Source organism: Elgaria multicarinata, chromosome 1 (genome assembly GCF_023053635.1).
Source record: "Elgaria multicarinata webbii isolate HBS135686 ecotype San Diego chromosome 1, rElgMul1.1.pri, whole genome shotgun sequence".
Taxonomy (NCBI): Eukaryota; Metazoa; Chordata; class Lepidosauria; order Squamata; family Anguidae; genus Elgaria; species Elgaria multicarinata.
Window position 1 is genome coordinate 3,862,217 of NC_086171.1, and position 18,782 is coordinate 3,880,998.

At 48.4% G+C, this 18,782-nt stretch overlaps 1 protein-coding gene across 1 annotated transcript in view; it reads left to right on the plus strand.

Annotated features, from left to right (window-relative positions):
- Nucleotides 1-17,532, plus strand: part of KIF9 (kinesin family member 9) — a 47,017-nt gene extending 29,485 nt beyond the window's left edge. Inside the window, exons 16-20 of the mRNA XM_063122446.1 lie at nt 3,415-3,623; nt 6,150-6,329; nt 10,464-10,579; nt 12,594-12,698; nt 17,208-17,532. Of these exons, the coding sequence (XP_062978516.1) occupies nt 3,415-3,623; nt 6,150-6,329; nt 10,464-10,579; nt 12,594-12,698; nt 17,208-17,315 (718 nt within the window). The 3' untranslated portion in view covers nt 17,316-17,532. The remainder of the gene's footprint in view (nt 1-3,414; nt 3,624-6,149; nt 6,330-10,463; nt 10,580-12,593; nt 12,699-17,207) is intronic.
- The last annotated feature ends 1,250 nt before the right edge of the window (nt 17,533-18,782 follow it).

The window sequence follows — 18,782 nt, forward strand, 5'->3', positions numbered from 1 at the left end:
TCTAGTGTGGTCATAGAATCATAGAATAGCAGAGTTGGAAGGGGCCTACAAGGCCATCAAGTCCAACCCCCTGCTCAATGCAGGAATCCACCCTAAAGCATCCCTGATAGATGGCTGTCCAGCTGCCTCTTGAAGGCCTCTAGTGTGGTCATAGAATCATAGAATAGCAGAGTTGGAAGGGGCCTACAAGGCCATCGAGTCCAACCCCCTGCTCAATGCAGGAATCCACCCCTGATAGATGGCTGTCCAGCTGCCTCTTGAAGGCCTCTAGTGTGGTCATAGAATCATAGAATAGCAGAGTTGGAAGGGGCCTACAAGGCCATCGAGTCCAACCCCCTGCGCAATGCAGGAATCCACCCTAAAGCATCTCTGACAGAGGGTTGTCCAACTGCCTCTTGAAGGCCTCTAGTGTGGTCATAGAATCATAGAATAGCAGAATTGGAAGGGGCCTACAAGGCCATCGAGTCCAACCCCCTGCTCAATGCAGGAATCCACCCTAAAGCATCCCTGATAGATGGCTGTCCAGCTGCCTCTTGAAGGCCTCTAGTGTGGTCATAGAATCATAGAATAGCAGAGTTGGAAGGGGCCTACAAGGCCATCGAGTCCAACCCCCTGCGCAATGCAGGAATCCACCCTAAAGCATCTCTGACAGAGGGTTGTCCAACTGCCTCTTGAAGGCCTCTAGTGTGGTCATAGAATCATAGAATAGCAGAGTTGGAAGGGGCCTACAAGGCCATCAAGTCCAACCCCCTGCTCAATGCAGGAATCCACCCTAAAGCATCCCTGATAGATGGCTGTCCAGCTGCCCCTTGAAGGCCTCTAGTGTGGTCATAGAATCATAGAATAGCAGAGTTGGAAGGGGCCTACAAGGCCATCGAGTCCAACCCCCTGCTCAGTGCAGGAATCCACCCTAAAGCATCTCTGACAGAGGGTTGTCCTGCCGCCTCTTGAAGGCCTCTAGTGTGGTCATAGAATCATAGAATAGCAGAGTTGGAAGGGGCCTACAAGGCCATCGAGTCCAACCCCCTGCGCAATGCAGGAATCCACCCTAAAGCATCTCTGACAGAGGGTTGTCCAACTGCCTCTTGAAGGCCTCTAGTGTGGTCATAGAATCATAGAATAGCAGAGTTGGAAGGGGCCTACAAGGCCATCAAGTCCAACCCCCTGCTCAATGCAGGAATCCACCCTAAAGCGTCCCTGATAGATGGCTGTCCAGCTGCCCCTTGAAGGCCTCTAGTGTGGTCATAGAATCATAGAATAGCAGAGTTGGAAGGGGCCTACAAGGCCATCGAGTCCAACCCCCTGCTCAGTGCAGGAATCCACCCTAAAGCATCTCTGACAGAGGGTTGTCCTGCCGCCTCTTGAAGGCCTCTAGTGTGGTCATAGAATCATAGAATAGTAGAGTTGGAAGGGGCCTACAAGGCCATTGAGTCCAACCCCCTGCGCAATGCAGGAATCCACCCTAAAGCGTCCCTATAGAATCATAGAATAGCAGAGTTGGAAGGGGCCTACAAGGCCATCAAGTCCAACCCCCTGCTCAATGCAGGAATCCACCCTAAAGCATCCCTTATAGATGGCTGTCCAGCTGCCTCTTGAAGGCCTCTAGTGTGGTCATAGAATCATAGAATAGTAGAGTTGGAAGGGGCCTACAAGGCCCCTTGAGGCCTACTTACTACCTAGAACTTTATACATAATATAAACCATTAACCTTGCAGATGTTTGCATTTACAGCATCTAAGGCTGTCACATATTTAGCAGAGCTTAAGCAGCAGCGTTCGGCTCCCTTCACGGCCTTCCTCGAGTGCCTTCCTCGAAAGAAATAGTCACACAAGTAGATTCTTCAGCAATAGAGTTTACTGAGGCATCTAATCTTAACGTTCCCATACAAAATCTTCCTTTAACAACGGGAGACGTACACAACACGACCATCAACGACCAGCAAGAAAAACATTCCATATGTACAGATATAAATACATTTCATACAGAGTATGATGACACAGTTTCATCATCCAATTATTCAATTGAGGGATGAGGCGAGAAATTCTCCCCTGATCTTTGACCTTTACAGTTCCAGCACTAATGCGCAACACCTGCGTGAAACTCTGTGCCAAGTCCAGTTTTCTTCCGGGGCTTGTCTTTCGGGAGATAAACTTTCCGCCCTGACAAAGGCAACTGAACATCACAGGGGAACTTTTGCAATTGTCGGTACAGCTTCATCAAAAACAAACAAATGAAATTCTGCAAATAAAATCCGTTTGCAGCAGCCAAATTCAACAGGTACAGCTATTCCCAGCATGGAGAGGAGCACAAAGTACTGCCTGCCATGAAGCTGTTAAGGAAAAAGAACCTGTAAAATAGGGTGACCCTATGAAAAGGAGGACCGGGATCCTGTATCTTTAACAGTTGCATAGAAAAGGGAATTTCAGCAGGGGTCATTTGTATATATGGAGAACCTGGTGAAATTCCCTCTTCATCACAACAGTTAAAGCTGCAGGAGCTATATAAGAGTGACCATTTTAAAAGAGGGCAGGGCACCTGCAGCTTTAACTGTTGTGATGAAGAGGGAATTTCACCAGGTGCTGCATATATATAAATGACACCTGCAGAAATTCCCTTTTCAATACAACTGTTAAAGATACAGGAGCCCTGTCCTCCTTTTCATAGGGTCACCCTATCTAAAAGAAAGTGGGGTGGCAATCCCGATTAAGCCCTACCAGGGTTGAGTACATAGGGGTTTAAACTTTTAAGAGCTAATCTCTCAAAGCCAGCCTTCCTCATCCTGGGGCACTCCAGATGTGTTGGAGTGCACCTCCCAGAATGCCCCAGCCAGCATAGTTGGAAGGGGCTTACTCATCCCAGGGCATTATGGGATAAATCCTCCTTCAGGGGATGCTCTAGAGCAGCCTTCCTCAACCTGGAGTGCTCCAGATGTGTTGGACTGCAACTCCCAGAATGCCCCAGCCAGCTGGCTGGGGCATTCTGGGAGTTGTAGTCCAACACATCTGGAGCGCCCCAGGTTGAGAAAGGCTGCTCAAAGCCCTGGACCCAGATATGCAGGTATGTCAGTTTTGCTTTCTCCTACAGTCAATTTTTTTTAAAAAAAACGCAGGGTCTTTTAGTCCCAAATATGCAATTTTTGGTAAATTCTTCTCCAAATCGAAATGAAATTCTCAACCAACTCCCCCCATGTTTTATAGTTCAAATTGACTCAGGCAAACATTTATGGGTTTCAGTCTCTTCCCTCCATTCCTTGTGCACGGAAGAGGTCGTTTGTTCATTGTCCTGCTGGCTCAAAGGGAGGATTTGTGACTCCCGGTAGGTCCCAGGGATCAACCCGCTCACCTGAGATCGCCGGGCTCCCAGAATATGGATAAGCATGTAGCTAATCATGTATTACCTGTCTCTTCTGAACAGTTCCCCACCTGCCAGGGGAACAGCCTTTGAGGAATTCAAGAATGAGCGGGGAAGTGAGATCAACCGGATCTTTAAGGAGAACAAAACCATCCTGAATGACCGCAGGAAGAAAATGAACGAGGCGGCCGAGAGGCTGAACCTACTCAAGCAGGCAATGGACACCACCAAGCAGGCGCTGGAAGCCCAGAAATTTGACCGGGAGCAGCAGGGTGAGCCGGACGCTGGGCAGGTGGGAATCCGAGCCTACAGTGCAGTTTCATCCCAGTCCGGGCTCCTGGGTTGGCAGCTGGTGGAACTCACTGCCACAACAGATGTCCCGCTGCTCTAGGCCGAACCTCTTTTTGTAAGGTTACATCCCAGCGCCTGAAAAGATGCTGAATGCCCTACATCATAGGATCTGCGCCATGAAGCCCCCAAGCCCCACCCGCAGGAGAGCTGACCAAGAAGTGCATTTGGCATTAGATCCCCCCCCCCCAAAGAGTCGCTGTATCCCAATGATGCCTTGGGGTGTTTTTTTTAAAAGCTAACTCTGTCTAAAAACCCTCACAGTTCTCTTGCTCTGTCCAAATTCCAACCGCCTCTGTGTCCGTCTTCCAAACTCTTGACAGGTGTCGTATTCCGAAGGCTGGAGCCATTAAGAACAGCTCAGGCTCCATTAATGCCGTGATCACCCTTGAGCTGCAAGATGGCAAGTCCGGGGTGATAAGCCCAGCCGTAATGGGGCTGTTCACATAGAATCATAGAATAGCAGAGTTGGAAGGGGCCTATAAGGATATCGAGTCCAACCCCCTGCTCAGTGCAGGAATCCACCCTAAAGCATCCCTGACAGAGGGTTGTCCAGCTGCCTCTTGAAGGCCTCTAGCCCACCACCTCCCTAGGTCATTGGTTCCATTGTTGTACTGCTCTAACAGTCAGGAAGTTTTTCCTGATGTCCAGCTGGAATCTGGCTTCCTGTCACTTGAGCCAGTTATTCCGTTTCCTGCACTCTGGGAGGATCGAGAAGAGATCCTGGCCCTCCTCTGTGTGACAACCTTTTAAGTATTTGAAGAGTGCTATCATGTCTCTCCTCAATCTTCTCTTCTCCAGGTTAAACCTGCTCAGTTTTTTCAGTCTCTCCTCATAGGGCTTTGTTTCCAGACCCCTGATCATCCTAGTTGCCCTCCTCTGAACATGCTCCAGCTTGTCTGCGTCCTTCTTGAATTGTGGAGCCCAGAACTGGACACAATACTCTAGATGAGGCCTAACCAGGGCCGAATAGAGAGGAACCAGTACCTCATGCGATTTGGAAGCTAGACTTGTATTAATGCAGCCTAAAATAGCATTTGCCTTTCTTGCAGCCATATATCACACTGTTGGCTCCTATTCAGCTTGCGATCTACAACAATTCCAAGATCCTTCTCATTTGTAGTATTGCTGAGCCAAGTATCCCCCATCTTGTGACTGTGCATTTGGTTTCTATTTCCTAGATGTAGAACTTGGCATTTATCCCTATGAAATTTCATCCTGTTGTTTTCAGCCCAGCACTCCAGCCTATCAAGATCACTTTGAAGTTTGTTTCTGTCTTCCAGGGTATTAGCTATCCCACCCAATTCTGTGTCATCTGCAAATTTGATCAGCGTTCCCTGCACCTCCTTGTCCAAATCATTAATAAAAATGTTGAAGAGCACTGGGCCCAGGACTGAGCCCTGCGGTACCCCACTCGTTGCCTCTCCCCAGTTTGAGAAGATTCTGTTGTAACAAGGACCCGTCAGTTTAAAAACCACAGTGGAACTCACTGCCCCAATAGATGTCCAGCTGGACAGCCCTCTGTCAGGGATGCTTTAGGGTGGATTCCTGCATTGAGCAGGGGGTTGGACTTGATGGCCTTGTAGGCCCCTTCCAACTCTGCTATTCTATGATTCTATGTGCTGCTGCTCTAGGCTGAACCTCTCTTGTAAGGTTACATCCCAGCGCCTGAGAAGATGTTGGATGCACTTCTTGGCCATCTCTGCTGCGGGTGGGGCTTGGGGCTTCATGGCACAGATCCTACAATATAGTACCCAAGAATTGATGAGTAGCACAGAAAATGGGCCTGGCTATGCTGGCTGGGTATTCTCCAGGGGTGACCTTTTGGCTTAAGGTCATAGGAAGCTGATTTACAATGAGTCGGTGCACTGGTCCATCTAGCCCAGTAATGTCGACACGGACTGGCAGCAAAGGCTCTCCAGGGTCATCCTTGCAAACAATTTGTTAATCAGCTACAAATCACAAATAGAAGCCATGGTGTGTTGTTGGCTTACTAGGGGCCTGTTCAGACAACACGCTAAGCCACGGTTAGGCTGCTAACCCATTTGTAGTAAATGGTTAGTGAGGGTGTTTAAATCGTGGTTATGTAGCCACCAGGGTTAGGAGTGGTTCACCCGACACGCTAAGTCATAATGTTTAGCTCAAAATGCTTAACCACCGTCTTCGCATGTCATCTGAACAGGGTCGAAGAAACAAACCAGAAATAGGGAAAACAAACTGAGGTTTGTTTGCTTGTCTGCAAGACAGTTCATGGTGAAAGCACCAAACCGTGGTTAACATAAACCATCTTGTGAAGGGTGGTAAGGCCCGTTAACTGAACCAGGAGAAGTTTCCGAGGGATTGCTAGTTTCCTCTTGGAAATGCACCCCTGCCCTCAGCCCGAGATATTCCTCCATCGGTTGATGGTCTGATTTGTGTCCCTGAAACTGTTCTGCTTTTGGGCCCGACAGGAGAATACCTGAACGACGAAGGGCAAATCATCATTGACGAAGAGGAATTCCTGTTGTACATGAAGCTGCAGGATCTGAAGAAGCAATGCCGAGCGGACTACCATGAGTTGCACAACCTCCGGTCTGAAGTCCAGTACTGCCAGCACCTGGTGGATCAGTGCCGCAGCAGGCTGCTCACAGGTAGTGCCAGCTGCAGTCTTGCAAAGGGCCTCCTTTCTAACCTCCGCTGCATGTGGTAGCATTGCATGTCCTGGGTGCCTGTGCTCGCATGAGCACCTAACCTGTGCCGAACTATTCTGCCTGTGGTTTGTTTTTTTGTCCAGGAAGTCCATATGGCCAGGGGTTGCTAAGACAGACTCACAGCCAAGGCAGTCTGCTTCTTCCCACCTCAAAAATAAATGGAATAGCTCCATATTGTAAACCCCAGAAGCATACGGCAGAGTTGAAATGCCGGTCTTGCTGCTACCCACGGTCTTCCTCAGTGGCTTGGATGAAGGAAAGACCAAAAGACCCCAAATTGGGAGGGGCTGAAAACACTGTTTAGGGGAGGATCAGCCGTGTGGATAAGGTTAAATATGCAAAACCCTCTAAGAAATTGGGGCGTGAGACTGATGGCAACAACGGAACTAGAATCGTAGGAGCTTCGTGTGGATTAGTTCTTGGCTGTGACAGCCAGGCAAAGTGAAATCAAACACAGCGAAAATGTTTTGATAAACACACATAGGGGGGAAAAGATTGTGTGCTATCTCCAGTATCTGAGGCAGTAAGCCTGCGTGCACCGGTTGCTGGGGAACATGGGTTGGAGGGTGCTGTTGCACCATGTCCTGCCTTGTGGGTCCCTGGCTGATGGCTGCCTGGCCACTGGGTGAACAGAGTGCTGGACTGGATGGACCCTTGGTCTGATCCAGCCTCAGGGCTCTTCTGATGTTCTTATGACACTGTGCAGAAGTGTAATACGGGTGGACAACGGGTTCTGCCACAGAAGATCTGACAAAGGATTCTAGTGGAGTGATGCTGAGGCCCGTGAAATGTAGGGTTACATGAACAGAGGTGTCCATATCTAAGGGCTCTTCTACACGAAGCAGGATATTCTGCTATGAAAGCAGTATATAAAAGGCAGGAGCCACACCAAGCAGCATATAGCAGTATGAAAGCGGTATGTAGCATGTCCAGGGGCCCCAGCAGTTGTCAGTGCACTTCAGTACTGCTATAAAGCACTCGTGTGGCTCCTGCCTTTTATATACCGCTTTCATGGTGGAATATCCTGCTTGGTGTAGAAGAGCCCTGAGTCACATTGCTCCACCCAAAGACCCATCTGAGGTCATAGGTTTTATTTATTTATTTATTTAGAATATTTATATACCACTCCCCATTGAAAAATTTCAGAGCGGTGTACAAGCTAGTGCGCCAGCTGCGCCCGTTCCTAGAGATGTCGGACCTGGCCACGGTGACACATGCCTTAGTTACATCCCGATTGGATTACTGTAACGCGCTCTACGTGGAGCTGCCTTTGAAGAGTGTTCGGAAACTCCAGCTGGTTCAAAGAGCTGCAGCCGGATTGTTGACCGGGGCCGGTTACAGGGAGCAGACAACTCCCCTGTTCAAACAGCTCCACCGGCTTCCAGTCTGTTTCCAGGCACAATTCAAAGTGCTGGTTATGACCTATAAAGCCCTATATGGCTCGGGTCCAGGTTATTTGAAAGACCGTATCCTCCCTTATGAGCCTGCCCGTGCTTTGAGATCTTCTGGAGAGGCCCTTCTCTCAGTCCCACCATCTTCACAGGCGCACTTGGTGGGGACATGGGAGAGGGCCTTCTCGGTGGCTGCTCCGGTGCTCTGGAACTCTCTAGGCTGGCTCCCTCCTTGACGGGCTTTCGGAAGCAGGCTAAAACTTTTTTGTTCCAGCAGGCCTTTGGAGAATAATCCAGCCCTCCATCTATGTTAATGTCTTATAATTTTGTTGTGTACTTTTTAATTGTTTATGGTTTTGTTTCCCTCCCCCCCCCCATGTATATTTTAAACTTTGTAAGGCCACCTTGAGGCCCAGCATTGGGCAAAAGGCAGGATAAAAAATAAATATAATAATAATAATAATAATAATGATGATGATGATGTTGTAAAATGAAAATAAAAACAGTTAAAACAAAATTTTAAAGAAGCAAAAACAGAAATCCAAGGCTGCATGTTAGAGAAAGGCTTCTTGAAATAAAGATGTTTTCAGGAGGCGCCGAAAGGAGTACAAGGTTGGCGCCTGCCTGACCTCCAGAGGCAGGGAATTCCACAGGAGGGGGGCCACCACACTGAAGGCTCTTCCCCTGGTGGATTCCAATCAGAGGGATGGATCTAGGTGGAACCACCAGGAGCAGGCCCTCGGATGACCTCAGTGACCGGGCAGGTTGGTAAGGGAGAAGGCGCTCTCTCTCTCTCAGGTATCCTGGTCACAAGTTGTTTAGGGCTTTGTACACAAGTACAAGAACCTTCAACCTGGCCCGGTAGTGAATAGGCAGCCAGTGCAGTTCCCTCAGCAGAGGCGTTCCATGCTGGAAAGGGGCAGCTCCAGACAACAGCCGAGCTGCAGCATTCTGCACGAGCTCCAGCTTCCGGAGCAGCTTCAAGGGCAGCCCCACACAGAGCGCGTTGCAGTAATCCAATCTTGAGGTTACCAATGCCTGTACCACCGTGGCCAAGCTAGGTTTTGTTCTGGGCACCTGAGTCCAAGGTGGATGTTGCAGACCTTGGAAGCCTCTTCCCTTCCCCCTGGCCCAGGTAAGTGGATTTGCATGCTGTGAGGTACCATGTCTCAGGCAAAGGGGTTTGACTGATCCACACTGATCCAGCCAGTTTGGTGCAGTGGCTAGAGTGTTGGACAGGGAGGCGGGAGATCCGGGTTCTAGTCCCCATTTGGCCATGGAAACCCACTGGATGACTTTGGGCCAGCCACAGACTCTCAGCCCAACCCACCTCACAGGGTTGTTGTTGTGAGGATAAAATGGAGAGGAGGAGGAGGATTATGTCCGCCACCCTGGAGGAAAAAAGGCAGGATATAAATGCAAATCCTCCTCCTCCTCCTCCTCCTCCTCCATTCACTTGGTCCCTTTCATCATCTGCAATTCCAAGAAAAGCTCTTAGCAGAACTAACTGCAGTTACATTTATATATATTTATATATATATTTATTTATATATATTTATATATATATATATTTTAATTAAATCTACAAAAAATTATAAACTGGATGCGCTACTAGTGGCCTTAAGTTCCTTTTGTTGGAGTTCTGCATCCGCATTTTTGGCACGGAGCGGCCCGCGCCTTGGCCTCCTGTGCGGATGTGCCTTGCGGAGTCTCTGCTGCGCCTCAGCTCTGAACTATAGCATCTGAGCTGCTGCCACTCGAGCAGAGTTCTGGGGCATCCAGTCGGCTAAGGCCCAGGGTGATCCAGCAGCCCTTTTACATGCCACTTTTCTTTGGGGGTGCAAAAGTGCCCCCGAGAAAGGGGAAAGGTGAGCTCAGACTGCTGAAGGCGTACTGCTCGACGGAGGAGGAGGAGGAGGAGGAAGAACAAAGTGGGGCCGTGCAGACTGAGGACCAGGAACAGCCCCTGGGTCTCCGAGAGGTTTGGGCTATACCTGGGGAGGCTGGAGCATTTCCCTGCTTTGACTACAGGGAGGCTCGAGAACAAAGAGACCCAGCTCTTCGTTCGTGTGATGATCAGACTCGAATGTCTGCATCAAATATTGGGAGAAACCTTTGTTTCAAAACAGCAGAGTATCGTCTGCGCAGGTCAACCTCTTTTGACCCCAAGCTCTGTAGCTTTTCCTCCAGTGCAGGGACGGGAATAGAATCTTAGAATAGCAGAGTTGGAAGGGGCTTACAAGGCCATCGAGTCCAACCCCCTGCTCCATGCAGGAATCCACCCTAAAGCATTCCTGACAGATGGTTGTCCAGCTGCCTTTAGTGCGGGAGAGCCCACAACTTCACCAGGCAACTGATTCCATTGTCGTACTGCTCTAACAGTCAGGAATTTTTTCCTGATGTCCAGCCAGAATCTGGCTTCCTGTAACTTGAGCCCGTTATTCCGTGTCCTGCACTCTGGGAGGATCGAGGAGAGATCCTGGCCCTCCTCTGTGTGACAACCTGTCAAGTATTTGAAGAGTGCTATCATGTCTCCCCTCCATCTTCTCTTCTCCAGGCTAAACATGCCCAGTTCTTTCAGTCTCTTTTCACAGGGAGCAATACCTCGCAACTGAATGGCGCAGGCTGCCCCCTTCGCGACTCTAACCCTGTGCATCTCCGGCCTTCCCCGTCTGCCTTTCAGAATTTGAGATATGGTACAACGAGTCCTTCCTCATCCCGGATGAAGTCCAGGAGGCGCTGCGACCCGGAGGATCCATCCGGCTTGGCATGATTCCAATCAACCGAGTCCTGACTCTGGTAAGTGAGGCCACGCAGGCAGCAGCCTTCCTCGTCGCGTTGGTCACTGAAAAGGGAGATCCAGCTGCTAAGCACTAACCACTCTCCAATCAGCTGCTGGCGCTGAAGAGCGGATTCATGCGGGTGGTTTCCAGATGGTGACGGCCCAGGAAATTCCCAATATGGCTTCCCTGCACAGGGAAAGTGAAGGAGGAGTGAAGCAACTGAAGAGGATGTTGGAGGGGGAAAGCTGAGTACAGGGAGATGAGCTCTCTGGAGCAGGTAGCGCAGACTGAATTTCCCCTGCAAACAATCCCCCATTTAAGACTTTGGTTTAGGAGAGAACAAAAGAGCTGGGAGGGGATATCTGGGGTACTACTGGCTTTGCCACAGGTGGTGAGTGCAGAGCGTGGCCTTTGCGTGGATTCTGGGTGTATGTCCCTACCGAGTGGGAACGTGATTATTATTATTATTATTATTATTATTATTATTATTATTATTTATTTATATATAAATAAATATATAAATAAATGTACATGGTGCTGTACAGAGTAAAACAGTAAATAGCAAGACCCTGCCGCATAGGCTTACAATCTAATAAAATCATAGTAAAACAATAAGGAGGGGAAGAGAATGCAAACAGGCACAGGGTAGGGTAATACTAACAGTATAAAGTATTATTACTGTTGGTGGCAGTGCTTTCATAGAATAGCAGAGCTGGAAGGGGCCTCTAAGGCCATCTAGTCCTACTCCCTGCTCAATGCAGGGATCCACCTTAAAGCATCCCTGACAGATGGGTGTCCAGCTGCCTCTTAACTGCCTCTCAGGGGGGCATGGAGCATTCCCTCCTGAAGGCTCCGGATGGCCAATTGGGATTGTTGTAGATTGCAAGCTGAATATGAGCCAACAGTGCGACATGGCTGCAAGAAAGACAAATGCTGTTTTGGGCTGCATTAATAGAAGTATAGCTTCCAAATCACGTGAGGTCCTGGTTCCTCTCTATTCGGCCCTGGTTAGGCCTCCTCTAGAGTATTGCATCCAGTTCTGGGCTCCACAATTCAAGAAGGACGCAGACAAGCTGGAGCGTGTTCAGAGGAGAGCAACCAGGATGATCAGGGGTCTGGAAACAAAGCCCTATGAAGAGGGACTGAAAGAACTGGGCATGTTTAGCCTGGAGAAGAGAAGATGGAGGGGAGACATGAGAGCACTGTTCAAATACTTAAAAGGTTGCCACACAGATGAGGGCCAGGATCTCTTCTCCATCCTCCCAGAGTGCAGGACACGGAATAACGGGCTCAAGTTAAAGGAAGCCAGATTCCAGCTGGACATCAAGAAAAACTTCCTGACTGTTAGAGCAGTACGACAATGGAATCAGTGACCTAGGGAGGTTGTGAGCTCTCCCACACTAGAGGCCTTCAAGAGGCAGCTGGACAACCATCTGTCAGGGATGCTTTAGGGTGGATTCCTGCATGGAGCAGGGGGGTTGGACTCGATGGCCTTGGAGGCCCCTTCCAACTCTGCTATTCTATGATTCTATGAAGCCCGGGGGCTCAAGGGGACCAAAGGGAGGAAGGCTTCTGCATACTCCAGAGGTCACACAGCCATTGCACAGACCTGGAAACCCTGCCTGTACACCAGGAGAGGACATCTGCTTTCTTACACTGTGTATTCAAGCTTTTACTTGACATACTTTGCCCTGGCTATGTGGGAGTCCTAGAGCCAAGGCCTTAGGCACTACTTGGCAGCTAGTAATAATAATTTTATTTATTTATTTATTTCCCGCCTCTCCCTCTGGATCGAGGCAGCGAACAACACTAAATAAAATACAATACATAAAATCAGTTAAAAGAGCATATAAAACTAATAAAATATAAAAATAACCATCACAGCATCTTAAAACTCTTAGGTTTAAAATTCACCTGGGCGGATTCCTGCATTGAGCAGGGGGTTGGAGTCGATGGCCTTAGAGGCCCCTGCCAGCTCTACTGTTCTATGATTCTATGCCTTTGATGTTTTGCTCTCCTCTTCCTGCCAGGATGAAGACGAACAGGAGAGGTTTGACCGGATGCAACAGGAAGTGCTCCCATTCTGCCCGGCTTCTGTCTCCTTCTACAATGCCAAAGCAAAGGTTGACCGGAAGGTAGAGTAAAACCATTGTCCTGTGGGCCTGGATGCAGGGGGGGGGGCATGTCCCTCATCATTTTCGGCCCCTCTGAGTTTCCATTCAGCTGGCCCTACTGTTGAAAACCAAGTGCTACATTAGTCTGACCTAGCAAGGCACTCCTTGTGTTCTGGGCTGCCATTGTATGCCCACAGGAAACACAGTCCTCTGCTAACTCTCCATAACACATCGAAGTGTTGGTCTTGCAGAAATAGAGCCATAAAGTAAACAAAAGGATGTCACACCTTCAGGATTTTAAGCCTCCTGATTCACAGAACTCTTTCATCAGGCAAAAACGAGCATTCAGAAGACAGAAAGGTGAAATAGATGGCTTTAAACCTGGATGGCTTTAAAAGGGGGTTAGATAAGTTCCTGGAGGCGAAGGCTACCCATGGCTACTAGCCCTGAGGGTTGGGTGCTCTCTCCAGTACCCGAGGCAGGAAGCCTGTGTGCACCAGTTGCTGGGGAACATGGGTGGGAGGGTGCTGTTGCACCATGTCCTGCCTTGTTGGTCCCTGGCTGATGGCTGCCTGGCCACTGTGTGAACAGAGTGCTGGACTAGATGGACCCTTGGTCTGATCCAGCATCAGGGTACTTCTGATGTTCTTAGGTTCTTAGCCCCTCACCCCCCATATATTCATTTTAGGTTTTCATCTGGCTTGTTTCTGCAGACATAAGGACATTTAAAACGTTAGAATGTCTTAAAGATGTTTTAATGTTTTAAAGATGTTTTAATCATGTATGGTATGTTTTTAATCAGTTCTTAATGTGTATTTTATATCATCATCATCACTTTATTACGATCCATCAAGGACAAAGGAAGGAAAGGAAAGGAACCTCTCGTGCAAGCACTGAGTCATTACTGACTCTTGGAGGGACGCCAGCTTTCGCTGACGTTTTCTTGGCAGGCCTTATAGCGGGGTGGTTTGCCGTTGCCTTCCCCGGCCATTATTACCTTTCCCCCAGCTAACTGGGTACTCCTTTTACCGACCTCGAGAGGATGGAAGGCTGAGTCGACCCAAGCCGGCTGCCTGAAACCAGCTTCCGCTGGGATCGAACTCAGGCTGTGGGGAGAGTTTCAGCTGCAGAAACTGCTGCTTTACCGCTCTGCGCCACACAAGGCTCATCAAGGACAAAACTCAAGACATAAAACATAGGACAAATTAAAACTATTATCGACTTTCATCTAATACACAAAGAGCTCTAATCCTGACCGCCTCTATAAGAAATTTAGCAACAGCCGAAGTATTTTATATCATGTTTTTATACTGTTTGTTTCATACTTTGGTTTTAGTTTTTGTGAACCGCCCAGGGAGCTTCGGCTGTTGGGCAGTATAAAAATTCAAATAATAATAATAATAATAATAATAATAATAATAATAATAATAATAATAATAATGGCAGCTAGTTAGAATCCAAAGGTGTGGAGTTGCTGCTGGCTCTCACAATATTAAAATTTCCCCCCAAGTAGATCAGTAGATCTGGCCCATGAAGTCACGAAGAGTCGGAAGCGAATGAACGAATAAACAACAGATCAGTAGAATGTTAACGATCCATTTGTCACTTCCCCACTTCCCCCTCTGTCAGTTTAGACTCCTGCAGAGCAAGAGAGGCGCATGGATGCCCCCCACCCCACCCCCACTTCTCCACTGTGACGGCCTAGGATGGCAAAGGCTTCTCTCATTCACCCACAATGCAGCCCACCAATGCTTTGCTAGCGCAACAATAAGCAAAGTGCACAACTCCTGCAGTTAATCATTCTGCAATTACTTAATAATGGGGTGCACAATTGTTCGGCCGAATGCAACTTTGATAGCTGGAACAGGGAGGTTTGAGCATATAACACCAATTTTGGCCCGCTTGCATTGGCTGCCTATATGTTTCCAAGCCCAATTCAAGGTGCTGGTTTTAACCTATAAAGCCCTACATGGCTTGGGACCGCGATACCTGATGGAACGCCTCTCCTGACATGAACCTGCCCTTACACTGCGCTCAACATCTAAGGTCCTCCTCCGAGTGCCGACTCCGAGGGAAGCTCGGAGGATGGCAACAAGGGAGAGGGCCTTCTCAGTGGTGGCCCCCCAACTGTGGAATGATCTCCCCGATGAGGCTCGCCTGGCGCCAACATTGTTATCTTTTCGGCGCCAGGTCAAGACTTTTCTCTTCTTCCAGGCATTTTAACAGCATTTAACAACGTTAAGTTTGTTTTTAATGGACCCCAAAATTGTTGTTCTTAAATGGATACTGTTGTTTTTATACTGTTTTTTATGTTTTGATGGTTTTTAAATTTTGTATACTTTTAATGTTTACCATTTTTAACTGTTGTAAACTGCCCAGAGAGCTTTGGCTGTGGGGCGGTATATAAATGTAATAAAATAAATAAATAAATAAATAAATAAATAAACTTTGCAAAGTAATGAACAGCCACGCCATCTGTTCTGACTACAGGAACAAGCCAGATTGAAAACTAAAGTTAACTCAGGAGAGTCTTTTCTGCACTTCTGAATACTCACTTTGCCTGGTGGAATTAATATTATTAGATTTATATGGCTGCCTCTCAACGCCTGTTCCCTGGGCAGCTTACAAAACAAGAAATAAAGTGCAATATGAAAATGCAAGATAATAATTGAATGCCCAAAGTTACAAAAAAGCTGCATTAAAAATAACCTTACTTCTAGAGCAGCCTTCCTCAACCTGGGGCGCTCCAGATGTGTTGGACTGCATCTCCCAGAATGCCCCAGCCAGGCTGGGGCATTCTGGGAGATGCAGTCCAACACTTCTGGAGCGCCCCAGGTTGAGGAAGGCTGTTCTAGTGGAAAATACAGTTAATGAGCAATTAAATATACAAAATAAAACAGCTCATAAATTGAGAGCCAACACTGATATTGGTTTAAAATGCTAATTGTTCAAGGGCCTGGGTGAATAAACAGTTCTGGTGCTGGGAAGACCATAAAGATGATGCAATAGTTCTGTGAAGCTCCAGAGTTTACACATTTTTAATTTATTGCTTTAGCCCTATTTATTTATTTATTTATTTATTACATTTATATCCCGCCCTTTTCTTCCAAGGAACCCAAGGCGGCGTACATAATCCTCCTCCCCCTCTCCATGTTCTTCTCACAACAACAACCCTATGAGGTAGGTTGGGCTGAGAGTCTGTGACTGGCCCAAAGTAGGGTGACCATATGGAAAGGAGGACAGGGCTCCTGTATCTTCAACAGTTGTATTGAAAAGGGAATTTCAGCAGGTGTCATTTGTATATATCATAGAATAGCAGAGTTGGAAGGGGCCTACAAGGCCATCGAGTCCAATCCCCTGCTCAATGAAGGAATCCACCCTAAAACATCCCTGACAGATGGTTGTCCAGCTGCCTCTTGAAGGCCTCTAGGGTGGGAGAGCCCACCACCTCCCTAGGGAACTGGTTCCATTGTCGTACTGCTCTAACAGTCAGGAAGTTTTTCCTGATGTCCAGCTGGAATCTGGCTTCCTTTAACTTGAGCCCGTTATTCCGTGTCCTGCACTCTGGGAGGATCGAGAAGAGATCCTGGCCCTCCTCTGTGTGATAATCTTTCAAGTCCTTGAAGAGTGCTGTCATGTCTCCCCTCAATCTTCTCTTCTCCAGGCTAAACAGGTCCAGTTCTTTCAGTCCCTCTTCATAGGGCTTTGTTTCCAGACCCCTGATCATCCTGGTTGCCCTCCTCTGAACACGTATATATGTAGAACCTGGTGAAATTTCCTCTTCATCACACCCGTTAAAGCTGCAGGAGCCCTGCCCTCTTTTAAATCTGGTCACTCTAGTATAGCTCCTGCAGCTTTAACTGTTGTGATGAAGAGGGAATTTCACCAGGTTCTCCATATATACAAATGATACCTGCTGAAATTCCCTTTTCTATGCACTGTTAAAGATACAGGAGCCCGGTCCTCTTTTTCCTATGGTCACCCTACCCAAAGTCCCCCAGTGGGTTTCCATGGCCGAGGTGGGGACTAGAACCCGGATCTCCCGACTCCCAGTCCAACACTTTAGCCACTACACCGCATTTCTGTAATTGTAGAAGACCTACTTTTAAAACGTACATCAAAGCTAGGGATTAGCTGAGAATCAGAAGCGACAAGAATAAAACGTCTAGAAGCAACGACGGTGCAGAGTGGGAATCTCGATAACTGAACCACCCACAAAAAAAAATGACTCAACTTCTAAGGTCTCGGTAGAAAACCCCCAACATTTAAGATCCCCCCCCCCCCCCGGCAACCATGAGGCTTGAACTAATTCTCGTTTAGAATTCTGAAAAGCCAGCTCTAGAAGGTGAGGTTTTGCTGCCCTGTCATTCAAGGTCGTCTTTTCGTTGAGTATCCTCGCCATAACACGAGGACTGAAGGGGACACTCTCAGAGTTGCCTGCTGTACCTTATGCCTCCTGAAGTGTGTTTGTGCTTTGTAAAGACTGCAAACCACAGGACTAACAGCCCGTTCTCCTTTCTCCTTTCAAAGCACAAGTACTCACGAGCCATGACTGCCCTTGAGCAAATGAGGAAGAAGCCGGGATCTGTCCAAGCGGCGGTGAAGAACAAACCGCCATCTGTCCTTGACGTCGTGTAGCCGCGCCAGAATGAGTTTTGTCTCGTAGTTTTACAAGTGGAACTAAGCAAACAAGACTTCAAAGTACCAGTCAAAATATATTTATTTTCAGGATAGGTAGCATAATAAAACCTCTGGGGCGTGTTAAGTAATATTAAAAACACTCTGGTACAAACCTCGTTTCTCCAAGCGGTATTAAGAAGAGATGGAGGAGTAAAATGACACGCAGACGGCCGAAAATGAAAGGAGAAGACTTTGGGCTCTCAAGTTCACTGAAATATATGCAAAGTAAGAGGGAGAGAACTCAGGCCTGACTTAGGAATGGGGAACCTGGGGCCCTCCAGATATTGTTGGGTTACGATTTCTGTCCTCTCTGGGGTTGATGGGAGTTGTAGTAGCCCAACAGCGTCTGGAGGGCTGCGGATTCGCCTATGACTGAGCCAACCGATTCTCCTCCCAAAAAGCTTAAAAGGACCTGTCCAGGTTTGCTGTGCCGTGTGGCTGCTGTCACAGGCAATGCAACAAATCTTGATTGGGCTGATGAGAAGCGGCTGATCTTTGTGGAATGATTGGCCCTGTTCAGAAGACACCTTAAACCATGGGGGTGAAGCCTTTACCACCATGGATTAATCCAGCCTTCCTCAACCTGGGGTGCTCCAGATGTGTTGGACTACAACTCCCAGAATGCCCCAGCCAGCTGGCTGGGGCATTCTGGGAGATGCAGTCCAACACATCTGGAGCGCCCCAGGTTGAGGAAGGCTGGATTAAGGGGTCTTCTGAACAAGGCCATCGTTCTGGAGTGAAACTGGTAGCCTTTTCCCCAGCTTGCTGTGTTAAATTCGTCATACGCTGAGGTCAGTCTAGACAGGGGCTCTCTTATCTCCCACCTCCTCTCTTTAGGGGCAGACCTCAGCATGCTTACTGGAGCCCTCGAGGGTGCTGATGGATTGGGGAAGAGAGGTGGAAGGGTACGTTCACGCAGTTCCCAAAGGCGGGGTCAATTTCACGGTGATCGTTCTCCCTTCCCCAGAGGAATACGTGTGGAACGCTTTGTTTCGGACTCTGCCCCTTCCAAAAAGGGGGTGCCTGTGCAATTTTGGCAGAGGAGTTTTCTTCCAGCTGCTGTGTGCAGAGAGGGGTGGGTAGAGCAGCCCAGTGTCAGGCGAGGGCCTGCGTTTCAAGGGAGGAGTATAACAACAGGCACCCTTTCAGCAGTATGAACGGGTCAAGCTACTTTGGTGGAGGGAGAACCTGATGTTGCACGGGGCTGGGACAGAGAGGCCTTCCCCTTGATTAGCACTGCCAGCAGCTGGCCTTGAAGGGTCTTACTCCTTTGCCGGCTTTGAAGGGGCCTCGCTCCTTTGCCCTTAAAACAGGGCCAGGGAACCTGCAGCCCTCCAGATGTTGTTGGATTACAACTCCTATCACCCTTGGCCACTGGCCATGCTGGTTGGGGCTCTTGGGAGTTGTAGTTCACCAACAGCTGGA